The sequence below is a fragment of the Protopterus annectens genome, chromosome 2.part1 (assembly GCF_019279795.1).
Source record: "Protopterus annectens isolate FY-2018-M chromosome 2.part1, PAN1.0, whole genome shotgun sequence".
Taxonomy (NCBI): Eukaryota; Metazoa; Chordata; order Ceratodontiformes; family Protopteridae; genus Protopterus; species Protopterus annectens.
Window position 1 is genome coordinate 873,048,856 of NC_056729.1, and position 17,671 is coordinate 873,066,526.

Below are 17,671 nucleotides of genomic sequence, written 5' to 3' on the forward strand. Positions count from 1 at the left end.
CATAGGTTTTAGCCCCCTAAATACAGAAGATGTAATAAGGGATCTGGGGACCCAAGTAGATAGTAACCTCTCCTTTGATAATCACATTGCCAAAGTGGTTAGAAAATCCTTCTATGTGGCCCACCTAATCACAAAAGGGTTTACATCTAGATCGAAAGAGGTCATTGGGCCCCTCTACCCATCACTCATCAGACCCATCATAGAGTACAATGCCCCATTTTGGATGTACCTTACAAGACACCTGCAACAACTGGAAAGACCACAGAAGTACCTCACCAAGAGGATCATTGGCCTCAAGCAGATGCCCTATGCAACTAGACTGAAGAAACTCCAGCTGTACTCAGTTGCATACCACCTACTCAGAGGTGAACCCTGCCTGACATACAAGGCCATGTCCAACCCAGAATTGATGGACATGCTCCACCTAAAGAAAACCATATCCCCTCGAGCCACATGCTCCAGGGATCTAAACCTCACCACAACAATAAATAGGACGTGTTGGAGGGATAGATTCCTGTCCCAGAAACTTCCCATGGTCTGAAACAAAATTCCAATCTACATTAGGTAGAGCTTCTCGCTAACCTTCTTCAAGAGAAACCTTGACGAGTAGATGGGAAACAGAAAGTTTACCCCAGGAATCACTTCAATGGCTCTGCTGGACAGAGGCACAGGGAAGTAATCTAAGAGGGCAGCGAAAGCCAACACATTCTGGCTATGCTTATAAATGCCTTTGAGCAGATAGCCTAGAGCTGGGTCAGACATGGCTTTGTAAGTCAAGCAGAGATTGCCTCTAAGTAGGTGATATGAAACAGAGAATAGTTGGAGTTTTTTGAGTCTGTCCATATAGGACAAGTGTTTAAGGCCTAGGATCCTCTTTGTCAGGTACCTTTGTGGCCTCTCCAGTTGTTGCAGGTGTCTAGTGAGGTACATGCCAAATGGGGCATTTTACTCAATGACTGGCCTAATGAGGGAAGAGTAGAGGGAGACAATGACCTCTTTCTTCCTGGATGCAAAACTCTTAGTAATGAGATGTGCCACATAGAAGAACGTTTTGACCACAGTGGCAATGTGGTGGTCAAAAGAGAGGTTGCTGTCAACCTGTGTTCCCAGATCTCTTATAACTCCTTCTATGTTCAGTGGACTACCATTAATGTGATAATTCAAGGTAACTGGGTTTTTCCCAAGGAGGATGACGATACATTTTTTGGCATTGAGCTTAAGGCCATGGTTCTGACACCAGTCATAGGTCTCAGTGAGGCCTTTCTGTAGGATGTCAACATCACTTGGGGAGTTAATAATAGCTCCCAACTTGCAATTGTCTGCAAACTTCATCAGCCAGAGTCCCTTCATGTTGGCCTGGACTTCAGAGAAGTAGATACCAAACAGGAGAGGACCCAGGACCGAACCCTGTGGGACTCCACTCGTGACTGGTCTGCAGTCTGACTTGGAGTCAGCTACTTTCACATTGTGGGTTCTATCTGTGAGCCAGTTTGCAACTCACCTAGTGATATAGGGGTTGATGCCTAGCTTAATGAGTTTTTCTATGATTCCTGAGTGGGGAAGGGTATCAAAGGCCTTGGCCAGATCAAGGTAGGCTGTATGAACTACCTTGCTTTCATCCACAGTTCTGGTGACTGACTCAAAGAAGTCGACCAAGTTGAGAAGGCATGATCTACCCTTCACAAATCCAAACTGTGTAGGATCCAGAGTTTGGAGATTCCCTGTATCCTTGTTTCTTAGATCCATGATGATGCATTACATATGTTTGCATATCAGACTCATCAGGCTAATGGGGCGATAGTTCCCAGAGTCTGTAGTCACTCCTCCTTGGTAGAGAGGGATGACTGTAGCAGTGCGCCATTTGAACAAAGCCTGAGGTGAGGCTGTGATTGAACAGGGCACACAGGTGAAGTGCCAGTTCACTCTGTAGTTCATGTAGAACACAGCCAGGGCTATTGTCAGGTCCCATAGAAGCTGTATTCTTGGCCATGGACAGTGCTGTTTTAACCTGTGCAGCAGTAGTACTGGGTGCCTGGCAATCTACTTGCATTGTGATTCATCCTTTGAGGGGGTAAAGCTGGCATTGAATCTGTTGGCCAGTATATTGGCAATATCTGTTGTCTCGGTATAGGAGGTACCATTGTGCAGTAGCTCAGAGCAAATCTGGATATTACTGTGGAGATTCTTTACATAACTATAGAAGGCCTTGTGGCTATCTTTACTATCTGCTGCAATTCTGTTTTCATAGCTAGCTTTAGAGGATTTGATGAGGGATCTCAACTTTTTGTTGAGGCTGATAAGGGAGTTTTTCCGATCTTGGGACTTTACCTTATTCCACATCAGTTTCCTCCTTCTGTTGTAGAGTTTGTTTATGGCAGGAGACTACCAGACTGGCTTCCTTTTTTGGAAGAGAGCATCTTGGTTCTATTGGGTATGACAAGATCCTTGCATTTGTGTACGTGTTTGTACAGTGCATTGGTGTATGATTCGGTGGTCATGCAACTATTCTCCATTTGCATGGGTGCCATGAAGTTAGCCGCTTCTGTTTTTAGGAGCTCAAAGTTAGCTTTGGAGGGGTTTTTCATGATGGTTACCTTAGTGGGAGGGAGGGCTGTTGGGAAGAATGTGGATTTCCAAGGTGATTAGTTTGTGGTTGGATCTAACCGGGGAGGAGTTGACTATTGATGTAGAGCAACGGTCGCCCATGTTAGTAATGACCAGGTCAAGGATGTTGCTACCTCTAGTCAGGGTAAGAACAAACTGGTCCAGGGCATTGGAATTAATGAATTCCAGGAAGCATTGGGCAAGTGTATTGGTACATGAGTAGTTTTCCCAGTTTATGGAGGGGAAGTTGAAGTCGCCCAGTATGAGAGTGTTGGGCTGAACCCTAATATTCTCCAGGGTGCATAGGCACATGGAGTGTGAGTCTTGGGACATGGTTGGGGACCTAAAGCAGGCTACGAACTGAATCGCTGTCTTACCCAATGTTAGCTGCACCTGAAGTATCTCAGATGCATTATGTTGTGCTACCTGTCTAGAGGTGTGCGCATCCTTTATGTATATGGAAGCACCACCACCTTTTGAGCTTCAATCCAAGTTCTGGGGCCGAAAGGTTTGGAATGAGTTATAGCCTGGTAGTGCAGGGGTGCTTTCTGCTGCCTTGAACCAGGTCTCTGTTACAGCACAAATGTCGATATTCTCCATTTTAAGGAGTGCTTTGAGCGAGTGCATTTTGAGATTTAGGCTTCTAGCATTGACCAGCATGAGCCTCATATTGAATTTGTTTGTAGCTGTTACGTCATGGATACTGACATTATATCTAGATATAAATTTCACTTAAACAACATGACTGACAGCATTTGCAGGAGCAGTTATAAAATACAGAGCTGTATTCCATGTTTCATTCAAAGAATGTTAAGGATATGATTCAATTATGTTCAAGTTAGATATAGACATATTATTTGTTGATCATATACTAAAAGCAGAAAAACAAATAAAAAATGCAGCTCAGATGAACTTTCAACAACTTCCTTCAACTCCTCTCCATCATCCTTACTAAAGAACTCTACACCTCCTCCACCACCTCCTTCATACAATATGCTGATGACTCTATTCTTATCTCTTCCTCTGATAACATCTCTAATCTTCTTTCCATCACCCAAAACACTTTCTTATCTGTGGAGAAATGGCTAACTGACCAGCAACTCATACCTAACCCCCAAAAAAACTAAGCTCCTACTATTCCTTCCCAAATCTCTCTCCCACCACAAAGCCACCTTTACCATCTCTTCTCATGATAACACCCTTATCAAAGCAGAACCACACACCAAACTACTTGGTACTATAATCGATGACCAGCTAAAATGTTACATCCATATACAACACTGTATTTAAATAAAACATCCAAAACATCCAAAAATTGTGTCTTCTCTATAAAAATAAACAATTTCTCACTCCCAACACCAAACCCACTCTAGATCTAGCCTTCCTCCTTCCATGCCTTCTCTATGCCTCTCCTATCCTTACCCATCTCCAGTCTTCCCTTCTAACCAGGCTCGAACTAACCTATAATAATACAGCCAGATTCGCCAGTGACCAACCATATAGATCACACCACTGCCTTGCCTTGAAAAAACTTCAATGTCTTGAATTCCCCTAGGTCCTGCTTCTTTCCCAGTTGCAGCTGACACACTCCCCACTAAATAAACCCATAGCCTGTACCTCTCTTTCTTCCTTAGTATCCCCTTATATCCCAGCTCATTCACTTCATAGCTCACACTAGAACCTCCTTGACATATATAAACCAAACAAAATTATTGGCAAACCCCTCTACAAAAACTCAGTGTTCCAAGCTTGGAATAGGCTTCCTCCTCACATCTGTAACATCAGCTGTACCAGATTCTTCAAATCTGAAGTCAAAAACTACCTCCTGAACTCAAGAAGCTTTCCTTGCCATAACTCCCCCTTAATTTTTCTTTTCCACTCCATTTCTCTTCCACCTCTATTCTGCTTATTCAGAAGTTTTTGCTCATGCTATCTCCTTTCTTAGCATATTCAAAGTACAATATCCTCATGCTTATACATCTCCCTTCCATACACAACTAATTTCACTCTATCTGCTACAAATCCCATGCTTTTATTGACTCTAACTTCCTCACAGCTACATTTCCATGTATAAGATATGCTTATACAGACTCTGCTTTCTCACATAGAGCAAGTTATTTTCAAAAGTTGTTGACCGTTATTTTTTTGTTATTCTCCACTTGACGTATAATCTATGTACTTCATTCCTATGCTACATGTCATTATTCGTATTCTTTGTTTTTATACTTTCTTGTAAACAACCTACTTACTATGCAATCAATTCATAACTTGTGCACTGTGTTCCAACATTACACATTAACATTTCTAATCTTTGTTTATACATGTTCTTGTAAATAACTCATTATTCTGTTACCAATCTATAGCTTGTGTACTTTGTGTTTCAAAACTGTATGTCAACCTTGTACTTTTTTTTATTTTACTGTTAATTAATTAATTGTTCTGTAAACTGGAGCTTTTCTCCTCAGGTCTCCACTGGAAACTAGCCTGTTGGCTCCGCTGGACTAACCCAGTTAACAAATGTCAAATAAAATAAATAATAAATAAATACATCAATATCTTTATTAACTTTTAGTTTATTTGAACTCATTTTTTATCTTTATTCATTCAGTGAAATAGCAAGCTGGGGCTTACTGCAGAATTAAGGCTACCAGCTAATTTTCTGTTTTTCTGTTTTGATTATATACTAATGAACACTTAGCTGCAGTGGTGGTGCTGTGGTAGCGTTGTCGCCTCACAGTAAGACGCTGTCTGGTTCGATTCTCAGCTAGAGCGTTCTGTGTGGAGACATGCGTGAATAGGCGTACCTTCGTTGAAGGTTGTACGTCAGGCCTGGCAAGCCGGTACGTAAAAATCAACTGCCAATAATTAGCGGACCGGAGTTCCGCTGTGGTGACCCCTAACCAGGAAAAGCTGAAAGACACAAACAAACTAACGAACACTTAGACAGGGTTGAATTGTTCTGCCTTTACCAAGAATCTGAAAAGGCTACAGAAAGACATATACAGAGAGAAATACTGGAAGGTCTTGCTTGCTTTCACTTAAACACAGAACATTTAGATTAGATATGATCAATCCCAGAATGAGACTGAAGTTGGTCACTTTTGACCAGTGCTCTACCCAAGTAAACGTGTTTTAAATAAATAAATAAAATAAATGTGGATAAAGCTTGTTTCAGCTCTATCAGTTTTGAATGCCACAGGCTATATAAGATATCAGGAAGGGATCTGACATTATTAAGAAGTTTGTATACAAAGATATAAACTACTAAATAAGCATGTGAATTAGTGGTGACACATTAAACAATTATCTAGTGGCACCAGAAGTTGTTCAAATATTGGATTATTCATAAATAAACTGGAAATGTTATATGGGTCCAAATCTTCTTTGCCTCATCTCCAAAATTTGAATACAAATATATTGATAATGCAAGCTTTGAAGCATAACTATTAAGAGAAGTACAATGCCTACAACAGTTTAAGAATTGCTCAAAGATTTGTATTGATCCTGTTACTTAGAAAGCAGACTGACTTACTGATTTATGAATTGCTCAAATTAGCTTGATCGTGGCATATCTACTCACACTTTTTACCAAGACAAAATGTGGATTAAGTACAAATACTGCTTATTTAGTATTCAGTGGCCTCACAAATTGTATCCTTGGAATAAAATGAAGTACTGCAATATCACTGGAAAAGAAGACAATTTGTTATTGGAGGGAATAGGAAGTCAAATGAAAGCAACTGGGGACAAAATAGTTTCAACAGCATTAAGTTAACCATTATGAAGTAAGGAAAGGGGTGAGCTGAAAAGGGTGTAGCTGTGATATGAGTAAGAGTGCTTTGCTGTCTACTTGCATGGTACTCCTGCTTCATTGAAGAATGTGAACAGCAGTCAATAATGGTAATAATGCAAAAGCATATAAGAAATAGAGACCGAGAAGAGAGCAGGTACATGAAAAAAGACATAGATATAGCCATCAGCTGCAGGACTGATCCTGTGGTGACTTTCATCTGATATGAAAAAGAAATAGACAATACCCGGCACTAGTAGGATTCAGGAAGTATAGTGGAGAATATAGGCTGTACCTTATAGTTTTAAGGCAGCAATTGAAAGTGGCAGCAATATTCAGTAAACAAAAGGCAGTACTGTAGCGTAAGATTAGTCTATCAGTCCATCTGTCTGTCTGCGTATCTATCTATTCATCTGTATGAGACTGATAGGGCATCATGGAAGATTTATTGTAACAGATGTAGTTTGAGAATGACTGAGGGCTATGAGGTCATATAGAACAGGGGTGGTAAGTAGAAATTGCAATACTGATAGAGATGATGTAATGGGTCTAGAGGATTACAAGAGAGAAGAGGATATGGCAGGATCAGATAGAATGGTAATCAGAGGATGCAGCTCAGAAGGAAATCAGTACAGGGTTGCAGAGTGTATTTGTGGAGAATGTTGTGAAGCTCATTAGTACCGGGAAAATAGAGATGCTTTGTGTGGTGGATGAGTGAAATTACAAGTAATTGCATTTGGACTGGGTAGATAGATAATAACAGAGAACATTCTGAGATGTCTGTGGCTAAAACAAAGAAAGCACTTTAAGAAAACACTTTCTCCGCTTGCTAGACATATTGCAGCTATATTGAAAACTGCTGCATTACTAGACTAAGATGTTGTAGTGATAATGATCTACAGTTGAAAGGAAGAAAGATAACATGAGACAAATCCCACTTTAGAGTATGTACTTTTCTACACTCATTAGGAAATTTCAAGACAGCATTTGACTGTACTTCATATAGTAGCTGCTTGTAAGACAGCATGGTAGAAGTTCATCTCCCTTGAAGAGGAGACTTTGGAATATTCACTGTTCTGACAGCCATGGGATTGAATGAGGCATCACGGGGTTCAGGATAGATCTCAGGAGGCATCACCTCAGCTACACTGATTGGCTCCTGTTACACCAAGTCCCACACATTGACTCCCATTTCATCATAATGTAAGAAGGGAATGAAGACTTAGATCTGCCCTTTGCACAAGCCATGTTTAAGCCTCTTTCTTAGTTAACATGAGAAGAAGTTGATCATTAGGCACAGTATTAACTGGGATTGACAGATGCATCCAATGGGAGGGTTGCAAACTCCTCAAAAGATTCTAGCACACGAAAAAAAATAATGACTATATAACAGGTCATCAAAGTGATGCATTACTTCCCATTGCTGCCTCACAGTGCTTGGTTTTCCATTTTCATTTGCAGATGTGGTGTTTTTTTTATAGGATCATCACAGGATCATTGGAAGTTACCAGCCTATTGGCCCTGATGCCCTTATAAGCCTAATCAAGAGTGAGACAAATCAGCACCCAATGCCCCTGTCCAGCCGGGACATGGGTAGAATCCCAGGGATGTATTTTCTGTTTCCCATCCAGTTATTCAGGTTGCTCTTAAAAAGGGGAAAAGAAGTACTTTGCTTGACATGGACATGGAGTCTGTTCCACAGATGGGGGAGTCTCTGGGACACACATCTGTCCCGCTAACAAGTCCTATTGATGTCACAGACCAGGTTGAGGCTGCGTATTCAGGTTACTCGAGTGGAGCTTGACTTGCGTATATGCAGCAGTCCCATCAAGGCGGGCTCCGAGATCGCCTTGTATGCCAGACATAGGTCACTTCTGAGGAATATGTATGAAACAGAGTAGAGGGATAGGGCTTTTAACCTATCTGTGTATGGTAGATTTTTGAGGCCCTGGATTCTCCTGTTGAGGAACCTCTGTGGTCTGTCCAGCTGCTGCATGTGCTTTGCGAGGTACATGCCGGATGTGGCATTGTACTCAATAATGGGCCTTATAAGGGAAGAATACAGGGATGTTATGACCTCCTTGTCCCTGGATGAGATGCCCTTACTTATGAGGGCGGCCATATAGAAAGCTTTCAGTACAATGGAAGCAACATGGTGGTCAAAAGTCAGATTGCTATCAATCTGGGCACTCAAATCCCTTGCAACTGACTGTGTGCTTAGGACATTGTTATTAATGTGATAATTTGTGGGATCATCACTCTCCCCAAAGGGGATGATGATGCATTTATTTGTATTCAGCTTGAAGCCATGTTTCTGGCACCAGTCATCTGTTCGGGTGAGACTTTCTTAGAGGATGTCTACTTCACAAGGGGAATTGATGATCGCACCCAGCTTGCAGTCATCTGCAAACTTGTTCACCCATAGCTCACTGGTTTTGGTCTGTACCTTAGAAAAGTATATCCCAAATAACAGAGGCCCCAAGACCGAGCCCTGGGGTACTCCACCCAATATGGGTCTACTACTTGAGATGGCTTCTCATACCTTGACTAGGTGGGTTCTATCAGTGAGCTAGTTAGCTACCCATCTGGTAACATATGGATTGATGTCTAGTTGAGAGAGTTTATTTATTATGCCTGAATGGGGATAGTGTCAAAGGCTTCGGCCAGGTCAAGGTAGGTGGTGTGCACTACCTTCTCCCCGTCCATGGCTTTGGTGACTGTCTCAAAAAAGGTGACCAAATTTAACAGACATTAACTCCCCTTGGTGAAGCCAAACTGTGTGGAATCAAGTGTTTGGAGGTTACCAATGTCCTTGTTAATGAGATCTATTGATAATTCATTCCATGGCCTTGCAAATCAGGCTAGTTAGGCTGATGGGTCTATAATTTCTCAGATCAGTGGAGACACCACCTTTGTGTAAAGGGATGACAGTGGCTGTCCTCCACTCAGAACAGACAAAGCCGGTACTCAGGCTTTGGATGAATAGGGCGCCTAATGGTGCTGCAAGTTCCTGGCTGAGTTCATGTATGATGCAGCCTAGGCTGTTATCGGGTCCCATGGAGGCTGTATGTTTTGCCTTTAAGAGAGCAGTGATGACCAGATCCCTAGATATAAGGGGAAGGGACAGGTACTGGGGCTGTCCTGATTTACTGATGTGGGGGACAGAGGTGTGAAATTTTCACTGAATCTGTTAGCCAGCAAGTTTACTATATCTACAGCATTTGTATATATGATGTCCTTGACCACCAGTTCTGAACAGATCTGGATGCTACCTTTGAGATTATGGACGTATGTGAAGAAGGCCTTATGATTGTCTCTAGTAGATGTGACCAATTTGGACTTGAAGTTTGCTTTGGAGGATTTCACTAGTGCTCTTATTTGTTTGTTTTGACTGAGGAGAGATTGCTTCCAGTTGGGCACCTGCTTCTTCTTGGTCTTGGACAGCAATTTCTTTCAATTGTTATACAATTTATTTTTGCAGATGTCCACCAGACAGGTTTACTCTTCCTTGCAGAAGATGATTTAGTCCTGTCAGGTATTTCTGATTCCATGCCTCTATATAAATGTTTGTATAGTAATTTGGTATAGGTTTGGATACTGGTGCCAGTTCCTAGTGAGGGGGAGGGAGCTGTGAAGCTGATTATACTATCCCTCAGGAGGCTGTAATCAGCTTTGGAGAAGTTTTTTGTTTGACTCTAACTAGATGGGGGTTGGGGGAGATGGTGACTTCGAACGTGACCACTTTATGGTCAGATTTTACAAGAAAGGATGATACTGCAGGGATGATGCAGTGGTTACTCATATTGGTTAATACCAAGTCCAACATATAACAACCTCTTGTGGGGGTATCGACTAGCTGTTCCAAAGCATTTGCATTGACAAAATTGAGGAATCTAGGGGCATTTATGTTCTGGCATGAGTAGTTCTTCCAGTCTATGTTTGAGTAGTTAAAGTCATCCAGGATCAGGGTAAAGGGTTAAATCATGATAGATTCGAAGAGGTCTAGGTAAGTAGTTTGGGCATCTTGAGTCAGATTTGGGGGCAGGTAGCTAGCTATGATTTGTTTAGGGGTCTTGTCATGATTAAGTGCACCAGGACTGTTTCCTATGCATCATACTGTTTGACCAGCCTGGAGGTCTTTAATATATATTGAAACTCCACCTCCTTTGACTTTACTACCCACAGTTTGGGGTCTGAGTGTATGATAGGATGAGTAACCATATATGGCTGGGGTGCTCACTGCAGCTTTGAACCAGGTTTCTGTGACTGTGGAGATGTCAGCATTTTCCACAGTTAAGAATGCTTGCAATGAGTGCAATTTCATGTTTAGACTCCTAGTGTTTAGCAGCATGACCTTTAATTTGGGTTTTGTTGACATTTTTATTTTTGTCTGAAAAAGGCACTATGGGTGAGGCAAGTGTCTTTGCCAGAAGCCTGAAGCTGAAGTGAGACAAATGTAGGCCATCTCTGGCAAAGCATTTTGGTCTGTCTATCATATCTTTCCAGGCTGTCAGGTACTGGATCTCCCTAGAATGACACCAGAAACTAAGCCAATTGTTAAAGTCAATCATTTTCTGTTTGCATTGAGGCATCATTCTGGCTGATGGTAGACTGTTGCTTAATGCTAGGGACATACCTGCCTGGGACACATATTCAGTGAGTTCAATCATGTCTCTCTTCATATAGTCCAGGGAGGTATATCTGAAGTTATTCAGACCAACATGGACTATGACAGAATCATAACAGTACCTGTTGTTGAGACTTGAGTGCGTGTTTGATATGGTGCATTCTGGCCACTGACAGACAATTAAATGTGACTTACTCCTTATCCAGCCTGGTGACAGGCACATCTGTGTGTCTCACAATGGAGTCTCCTGTGACTAATATGTTGGGTTTATGGTTAAGCCTTTGTGGTTGTCAGACACAGGTGTATGAACTCTGCATGGTATGTGGTGTAGAGAATACATGTGTTTTGCCTTGGAGGTGTTTGCCTCTGTTGTCTCCTTTGTTTGGGTAAGTTTTTGTTGAAAACATCCACATATGTGGGTGTGTGTTGAGTAGATGTGGGTGGGTTTTTGAGGTGTAGTGATTGTGTTGACAACCTTCTCAGTGCCAGATATACTAGCTTGTAAGAGAGAGAGCTTGGACTCTAGGTACCTAATGTAATTGCATCTCTCACAAACTGTGTTCCTAGGTGGTAGTAGTAGGTGATTGTCTGTGTACATAAGGCAGTTGCTACACTGTCTCAGGATGCCCATACCAACCAGACTGGTAGAAGAAACTGTAGGAAATTGTACATCCATATTTTTCAGAATCTGAGAGAGAAGGCTAGGGAGAAGTCAGGGGTAAGCCTAAAGCCTAAGTGCTTAAACCAAAACTAAGAGGTTTAGAATAATACTTACAGTATAAACAAGTAGTAACAAATGCAACAGAAAAGATGCAATTGAACACTTTAGAGAACAAGCTGCAACAAGTAGCAGAAAAAGCAAGATGAAGTAAGGGAGCAGGAGGAGGAAACACAAGTACAGTAAAAGAAGTTGAATAAAGTGGGGTTTTTTTGTTAGTAAAGTGGAAAGGGAGAGAGGAGGAACAGAAGAAAATTCAAGGTTAAGGAACTAAGAGATTTGACCTTCCCAAATGACTGCTGTATTAGGTAGAATGAGCTAATGAGATCGGACTGGGAGGAGTGTGCTTTATCAAATTTATCAGCAGCAAAAACCTACAGACTATAAGAACACAATAACAGTTGGGTGGGGGAAAAACAAACAATTCAACCACAGATCAGCAAATATATAAATGGAGACACAGAAAAGTAAATAATTCAGTCAAACAAATAAATAAAAACAGTGCACTAAACTAGTACAAAACTGTTATACAAATAAATAAAAAAAACAATGCAGTACTGATAAGCAAATAAATACAACAAGTGCAGTGCTGATAAGAAACACTGGACAGTTAGATAAAGTACAAAAAATACACTTATGTACTGTAATTCAGATTGTTTAAGAAGCACAAACGGAGCTCTAGCAAGATAACCAGAAATTCACTCAAATGTAATATTTTTATACAAGCAAGATAAAAGACCCTTCCAAAGCCTGAGACAAACAGATAACACAGGAGCTGTTTGACCATTTTTTCCTCTCTGGACTGAGTACACCACAAACTCGCAGTAGGGGCGGGCAATAGCAAAAGCCACCAACTTTAAGAACACAACAGCAGTTTGTTGACAGAAAAACAAAATATTCAACCACATTTCAGCAAATATATAAATGAAGACACAGAAAAGTAAATAATTGTCAAATAAATAAAAGCAGTGCAGTAAAGTAGTGCAGAACGGCTATACAAATAAATAAAAAACAATGCAGTACTGATAAGCAAATAAATACAACCAGAGCCATGTATGAGTGTCCTTCCGGTGTCTGTGTATTTTTCACTGGATGTGAGAATTCTGTTCAGAGTTAGTTCGCAGCTTTCTTCTCACAGAGTGCTAGGATAGGTATCAGCTTTATTATGTTCCTGAAATAGATTCCCCATGGTTCTGAAATAGACTGACTGAGTTATAGAATGAAAGAGTGAATTATATAATAAATGAAGTTATGTTTATTTTGTCTCAATAACATTCAACCTCTTTATTTAATAAATAGAAAGAGGGCCACAAATAATTTGCAATAAAGTACAACAACCTAAGACTTTAAAATGTTAGTAATGTTTATTTAGAATGTAGATACAACAGAAGGGGATTTATAATAATGTGTATTTTCTGAAGAATAAGAAATCTGTAGATGTAATATTTTACACTCTTTGATAAATGTAATCATTTTTGTTTTGTCTTGAAATTATATTTTGTACTGCAAATTTTGTAGGGAAAATAAGGGGCATCTCTAAAATTCAAATTAAGGGCAGCTGAGATGTAAGCTGTTCAGTCTCATAGCGGTTAAAAGTAGGGCACTAATAGGTCTAGTGTTCATGGGCCTGTTAACTAGATGCCTTCAAATGTCAGGTTTCAAACTCCACTGAGGCTATGCAGAACATAATGCAATGAGAGAAGAATGCCTCTCAACAACTTAGTAGAATAGATCACTGCACTGTCTGACGAATAGAGCTATGTTCAAAGATATAAACTTGCATTGTGACATTAATCCTTAATATGATTTAAAAAATAGTGTGGTTCATGTTTCTGGCCTCTTGTTTGGCACTAAATGAATTCAAGTTCAAATGTATTCCAAGTTTCTTTTATGTAAGCATCTTGGCACTATCCTAACCTCACTTTTACTTAAGTACAGCTGTGTCTCAATGCATATGAGATGGTTGGTACAGCTGTGTCTCAATGAATGTGAGATGGTTGGTGCAGCTGTGTCTCAATGAATGTGAGATGGTTGGTACAGCTGTGTCTCAATGAATGTGAGATGGTTGTTCCTTCTGGTGTCTGGTGGGTAAGTAAAAGGGAATCAAGATGAGTCACTGCACTAATATAACATCTGTTTAATTGCAGGCAAAAATGTCACAAGTAAAACAAGTGGGTCTTCTGGCAGCAGGGTGCCAGCCATGGAACAAAGATGTCTGTGCTGCAAGTGGTGATAGATTCGCTTACTGTGCTACACTCGCAATATATGTATACCAGGTGAGAGGAACAAGGCTAAGCATGATATATCGTGAATGTGTTTTGTCTCTTTCATATTGCTGTATTTAATTATGCGCATGTGCATTTACACTAGCATCTGCCACAAGAATTAGAATTGAACCCTATGGAATTTATAAAAGTAGTGCTCAGAAGCAATCAAGCACTCTCTGTTTACTGCATTGCCATTTAAGATCATGATTCATTGGAATGAATCACTGCCTGTAATAATGGAGTACAGGAGATTTCTGTTCTTTATGAATTGCACATAGCAACACATTGTACATGATGGCATACATAGTGGTTCAGTGCCCATTTCCTCTCAAATACCTTCTATACCAGCATATAGCAGAACAGCTGATCTGAGCTGTGTTGCATGAAGGTACAAAGCAAAACAGTAGAGAACAACTATGCACTATGATATGCTTTAAATACCTTGTTATACAGATGTCCTCTGCTGTGCTGTCTTGTGCTCTATTGATGTACAACAGAAAACAGTAGAAGACATTTGTGCATTATGATATACTTTACATGCCTTAGTATAAAGATGTAGTATGTCATACTGTGAGCCACCATGATGCCTGACTGTGACTCAAAAAGATTTCACAATCATTATGTATGATAATGGAACTAGAGTTATTATCATGTTATGTCAATGAGAGGACATGCTGCTATGAGAGATTCCATTAGCTACAGATTACTTTTATCATCGTGTGGGGAAAGGACAAGTTTGCTTGTGGTTGCACGTTTCCCTGCACTGTAGGGATTCCCTTTTCCAGCAGGGATATTCCTACCACAAAGTAGAGGTTTGTGTATTTTACTTATTTATTTGTTCGGCAGCACTAATATTTTGCTCGGCTCTGCATGCTGAGGGATCACTACACTGACAAGTTTAGCAACATGGGACTGTACACAGCTGTAGACAAATAGGTTACCATATTTGGAACAGTCAGTAGACTGATGGTGCTGCAACTGTGAATCTTATGGACTTAAGAAAGAGGGTGATAGTCTGTGCATGGAGTACTATGCCTTCACAATGGGGTAAGCCATCTTAGAAGGTCTTATCCCACAGTGTACTAAGCTTTATAACTTGTTATGTACTTTGGAGTACAAGCATACTGCTTACCAGTTGCAGTCACTTAAGCCTAAAGGTTTATGACTTCTGCTGTGAATGATATGAATATCCTGTCTTCAGGCTTTTTGGTAGAAATTAGGATTTCTTAAAATTTCTTTCTCAAAAACTCATTATGGCTTGTGTTGGTGTCAGAGGAAATTGAAATACACACACACACACACACACACACACACACACACACACACACACACACACACACTCATTTCCAACTTAAAATAATAGCAGTGAGATTGTAGTGTTTTAAGCAAAAGTAGAATTTAGTAGAGGCATGACTCCAAGAAAATCATCAGGTGAAGGGATATTTCATCTACTGTTTGTGGATGACTTGAAACTATATAGTTCATCAGAAAAATACCTGAAAGTGCAACTACAAGTTGTTGAATCCTTTTCAGATGACATAGGAATGTCATTTGTTCTCGACAAATGTGCAAAAGCAACATTTGAAAGACAAAAATTGAAGACTTAGAAAAAATTTAACACTTGGGGAAGAATGTGATATAAAAGATCTAGTGCAAGAATGAGTGTAGAAATATCTTGGAATGGACAAAGGGGCAATGATACAGCATGGAAAAATGAGAACAAAACTCAATAAAGAATATTCTAGAAGATTAAAAGTAATGCTGTAAATAGCCTTGAAATTAAGAAAGTTCAGTCTATAAATCAACTTGCACTTCCTGTTTTAACTTATAGGTTTGGGGTGATTGACTGGCCACAAAGAGAGTTGGATATGCCTGACAGGAAAACAAGAAAATTGAACCATGCCCAGATTATATATCCCTTGGTCTGAAGGAGGTATGCGCCTCCTTGAAATTGTTTACAAATATAGGTTGGTGATTGTGGGATTGCAGATATATTTATCGTCATCATCAGATCCAAAAATATTACAAGTTCTAAAACATGAACAAAATAAATCCAAGATGCCCCCCTTGCTCAGGTTAGCAGAAGCCTTTAGGGAAAAAGCAGGCATGGAAATATCACCAAGTATGGTTAAAAATAAGGTGGCAAAAGAAAGTGCAAAAAAAGCAAAAGAAAGAATACAAAGAACAGGATCAGGAAAAAAGGAAAGACAAATGGAATGATCATAATTGTAGCAAAAAGTAAAAACAGCCACATGTTGACCGAGAGTTGTCGTGTGAATGGCTTAGATGGGGTGAATTTAAAACAAAAGATGAAAGGTTAATATTGGCAGCCCAAGATATGGATTACATCCCAGATGGCTCACAAAATCCATAGAAATGCAGGAGGTACAGAAAAACGTAGTGATACAGAACTAGAAACAGTTACTCCGTGTGTTCCAGGGTGCGATACACTTATGGCTGAAGGTTTGTATACAAAATACATCATGTGGCAAGGTTTTTACACTGGAGACTGTAAACGCTTCTTCATAGAGGTGGTTGAGAGACATTGGAAACAAACCACAAAAGATTGTTGAAAATGATGAAGTAATGATTATATGGGATCACCTCATACCAACAGTTAAGAAGGCAGAAGCAAAGAGACTGGATATTGTAGTTCAAGAAAAAAGACAGAAATGGCTTTCATTATTGAAATTGTTATACCCAGTAACTACAGTGCCTTACATACTGAAAGACATAAATCTGTGAAATATCAGGACTTACAAACAGAAACTAGAGCAATGTGGAGTAAAGATAGACTGATAGTTGCAGTTGTAGTAGGAGCCACTGGGCTAATAAAAAAAGATTCTTCAAACATATCTAAATATGCCACCTGTAAAAGTAACCCATTATGAACTGCAAAAACAGGGAATTCTGGGTACATTTTAGGTGATGAGAAGAGCACTCATATCAAATGTCAAAGAGTGAAGCAAACCTGATTTCATGAACTTTAGCTATGTCCTAACTTAGGAAAGGGGCCCATTCCCATCAAAGTATGTAAAAACCTAACCCTTTGGAGAAAATAAAATGAAGGATAATGAAACATTCTGAAGGAGTGATTAATGCTAAATAGTCATTTGGTCTCCTGTGGAAATGTCTGTGGTAAAATGACTTTTGCTGATGAATGATTCAAAGAACTGCTCATCTGCCTAAATTACCATGAGTGGCTGTGATAACTAACATGGCCAACAGATGGCAGTCACCCAAATGAGTGAAAGGAACAGACCGTATTTTAGGTAAGTTTAGTGATGCTCAGCAGGGAAGCAGTGTGTGTGTGTGTGTGTGTGTGTGTGTGTGTGTGTGTGTGTGTGTGTGTGTGTGTGTGTGGCAGCATGGCTGCATCAGTATGAAATGACTGGAATAAATGTATAAGTGTATGTGTGCATATCTGCCTGGGTTGTCACAGTAGTGGGGTTAGACAGGGGATCAAGAGACTATGTGTGTGCGTGTGTGTTTGTATGTGTATGTAGGTGGGTGAATAGGTGACTGTCTCCATGAGTTTGTATATGTGTGTTTGTGTGTGTGTGTGTGTGTGTGTGTGTGTGTGTGTGTGTGTGTGTGTGTGTGTGTGTGTGTGTGTGTGTGTTTGTGAGAGTGAGTGAGAAGCTGCCTGTGCCAAATTGCCAAAC

General features: G+C 40.2%; 1 protein-coding gene across 1 annotated transcript in view; it reads left to right on the plus strand.

The window, feature by feature from the left end:
- Positions 1-17,671, plus strand: part of WDR17 (WD repeat domain 17) — a 1,021,977-nt gene that overhangs the window by 151,683 nt on the left and 852,623 nt on the right. Inside the window, exon 2 of the mRNA XM_044062517.1 lies at positions 13,887-14,015. Coding sequence (XP_043918452.1) covers positions 13,887-14,015 — 129 coding nt within the window. The remainder of the gene's footprint in view (positions 1-13,886; positions 14,016-17,671) is intronic.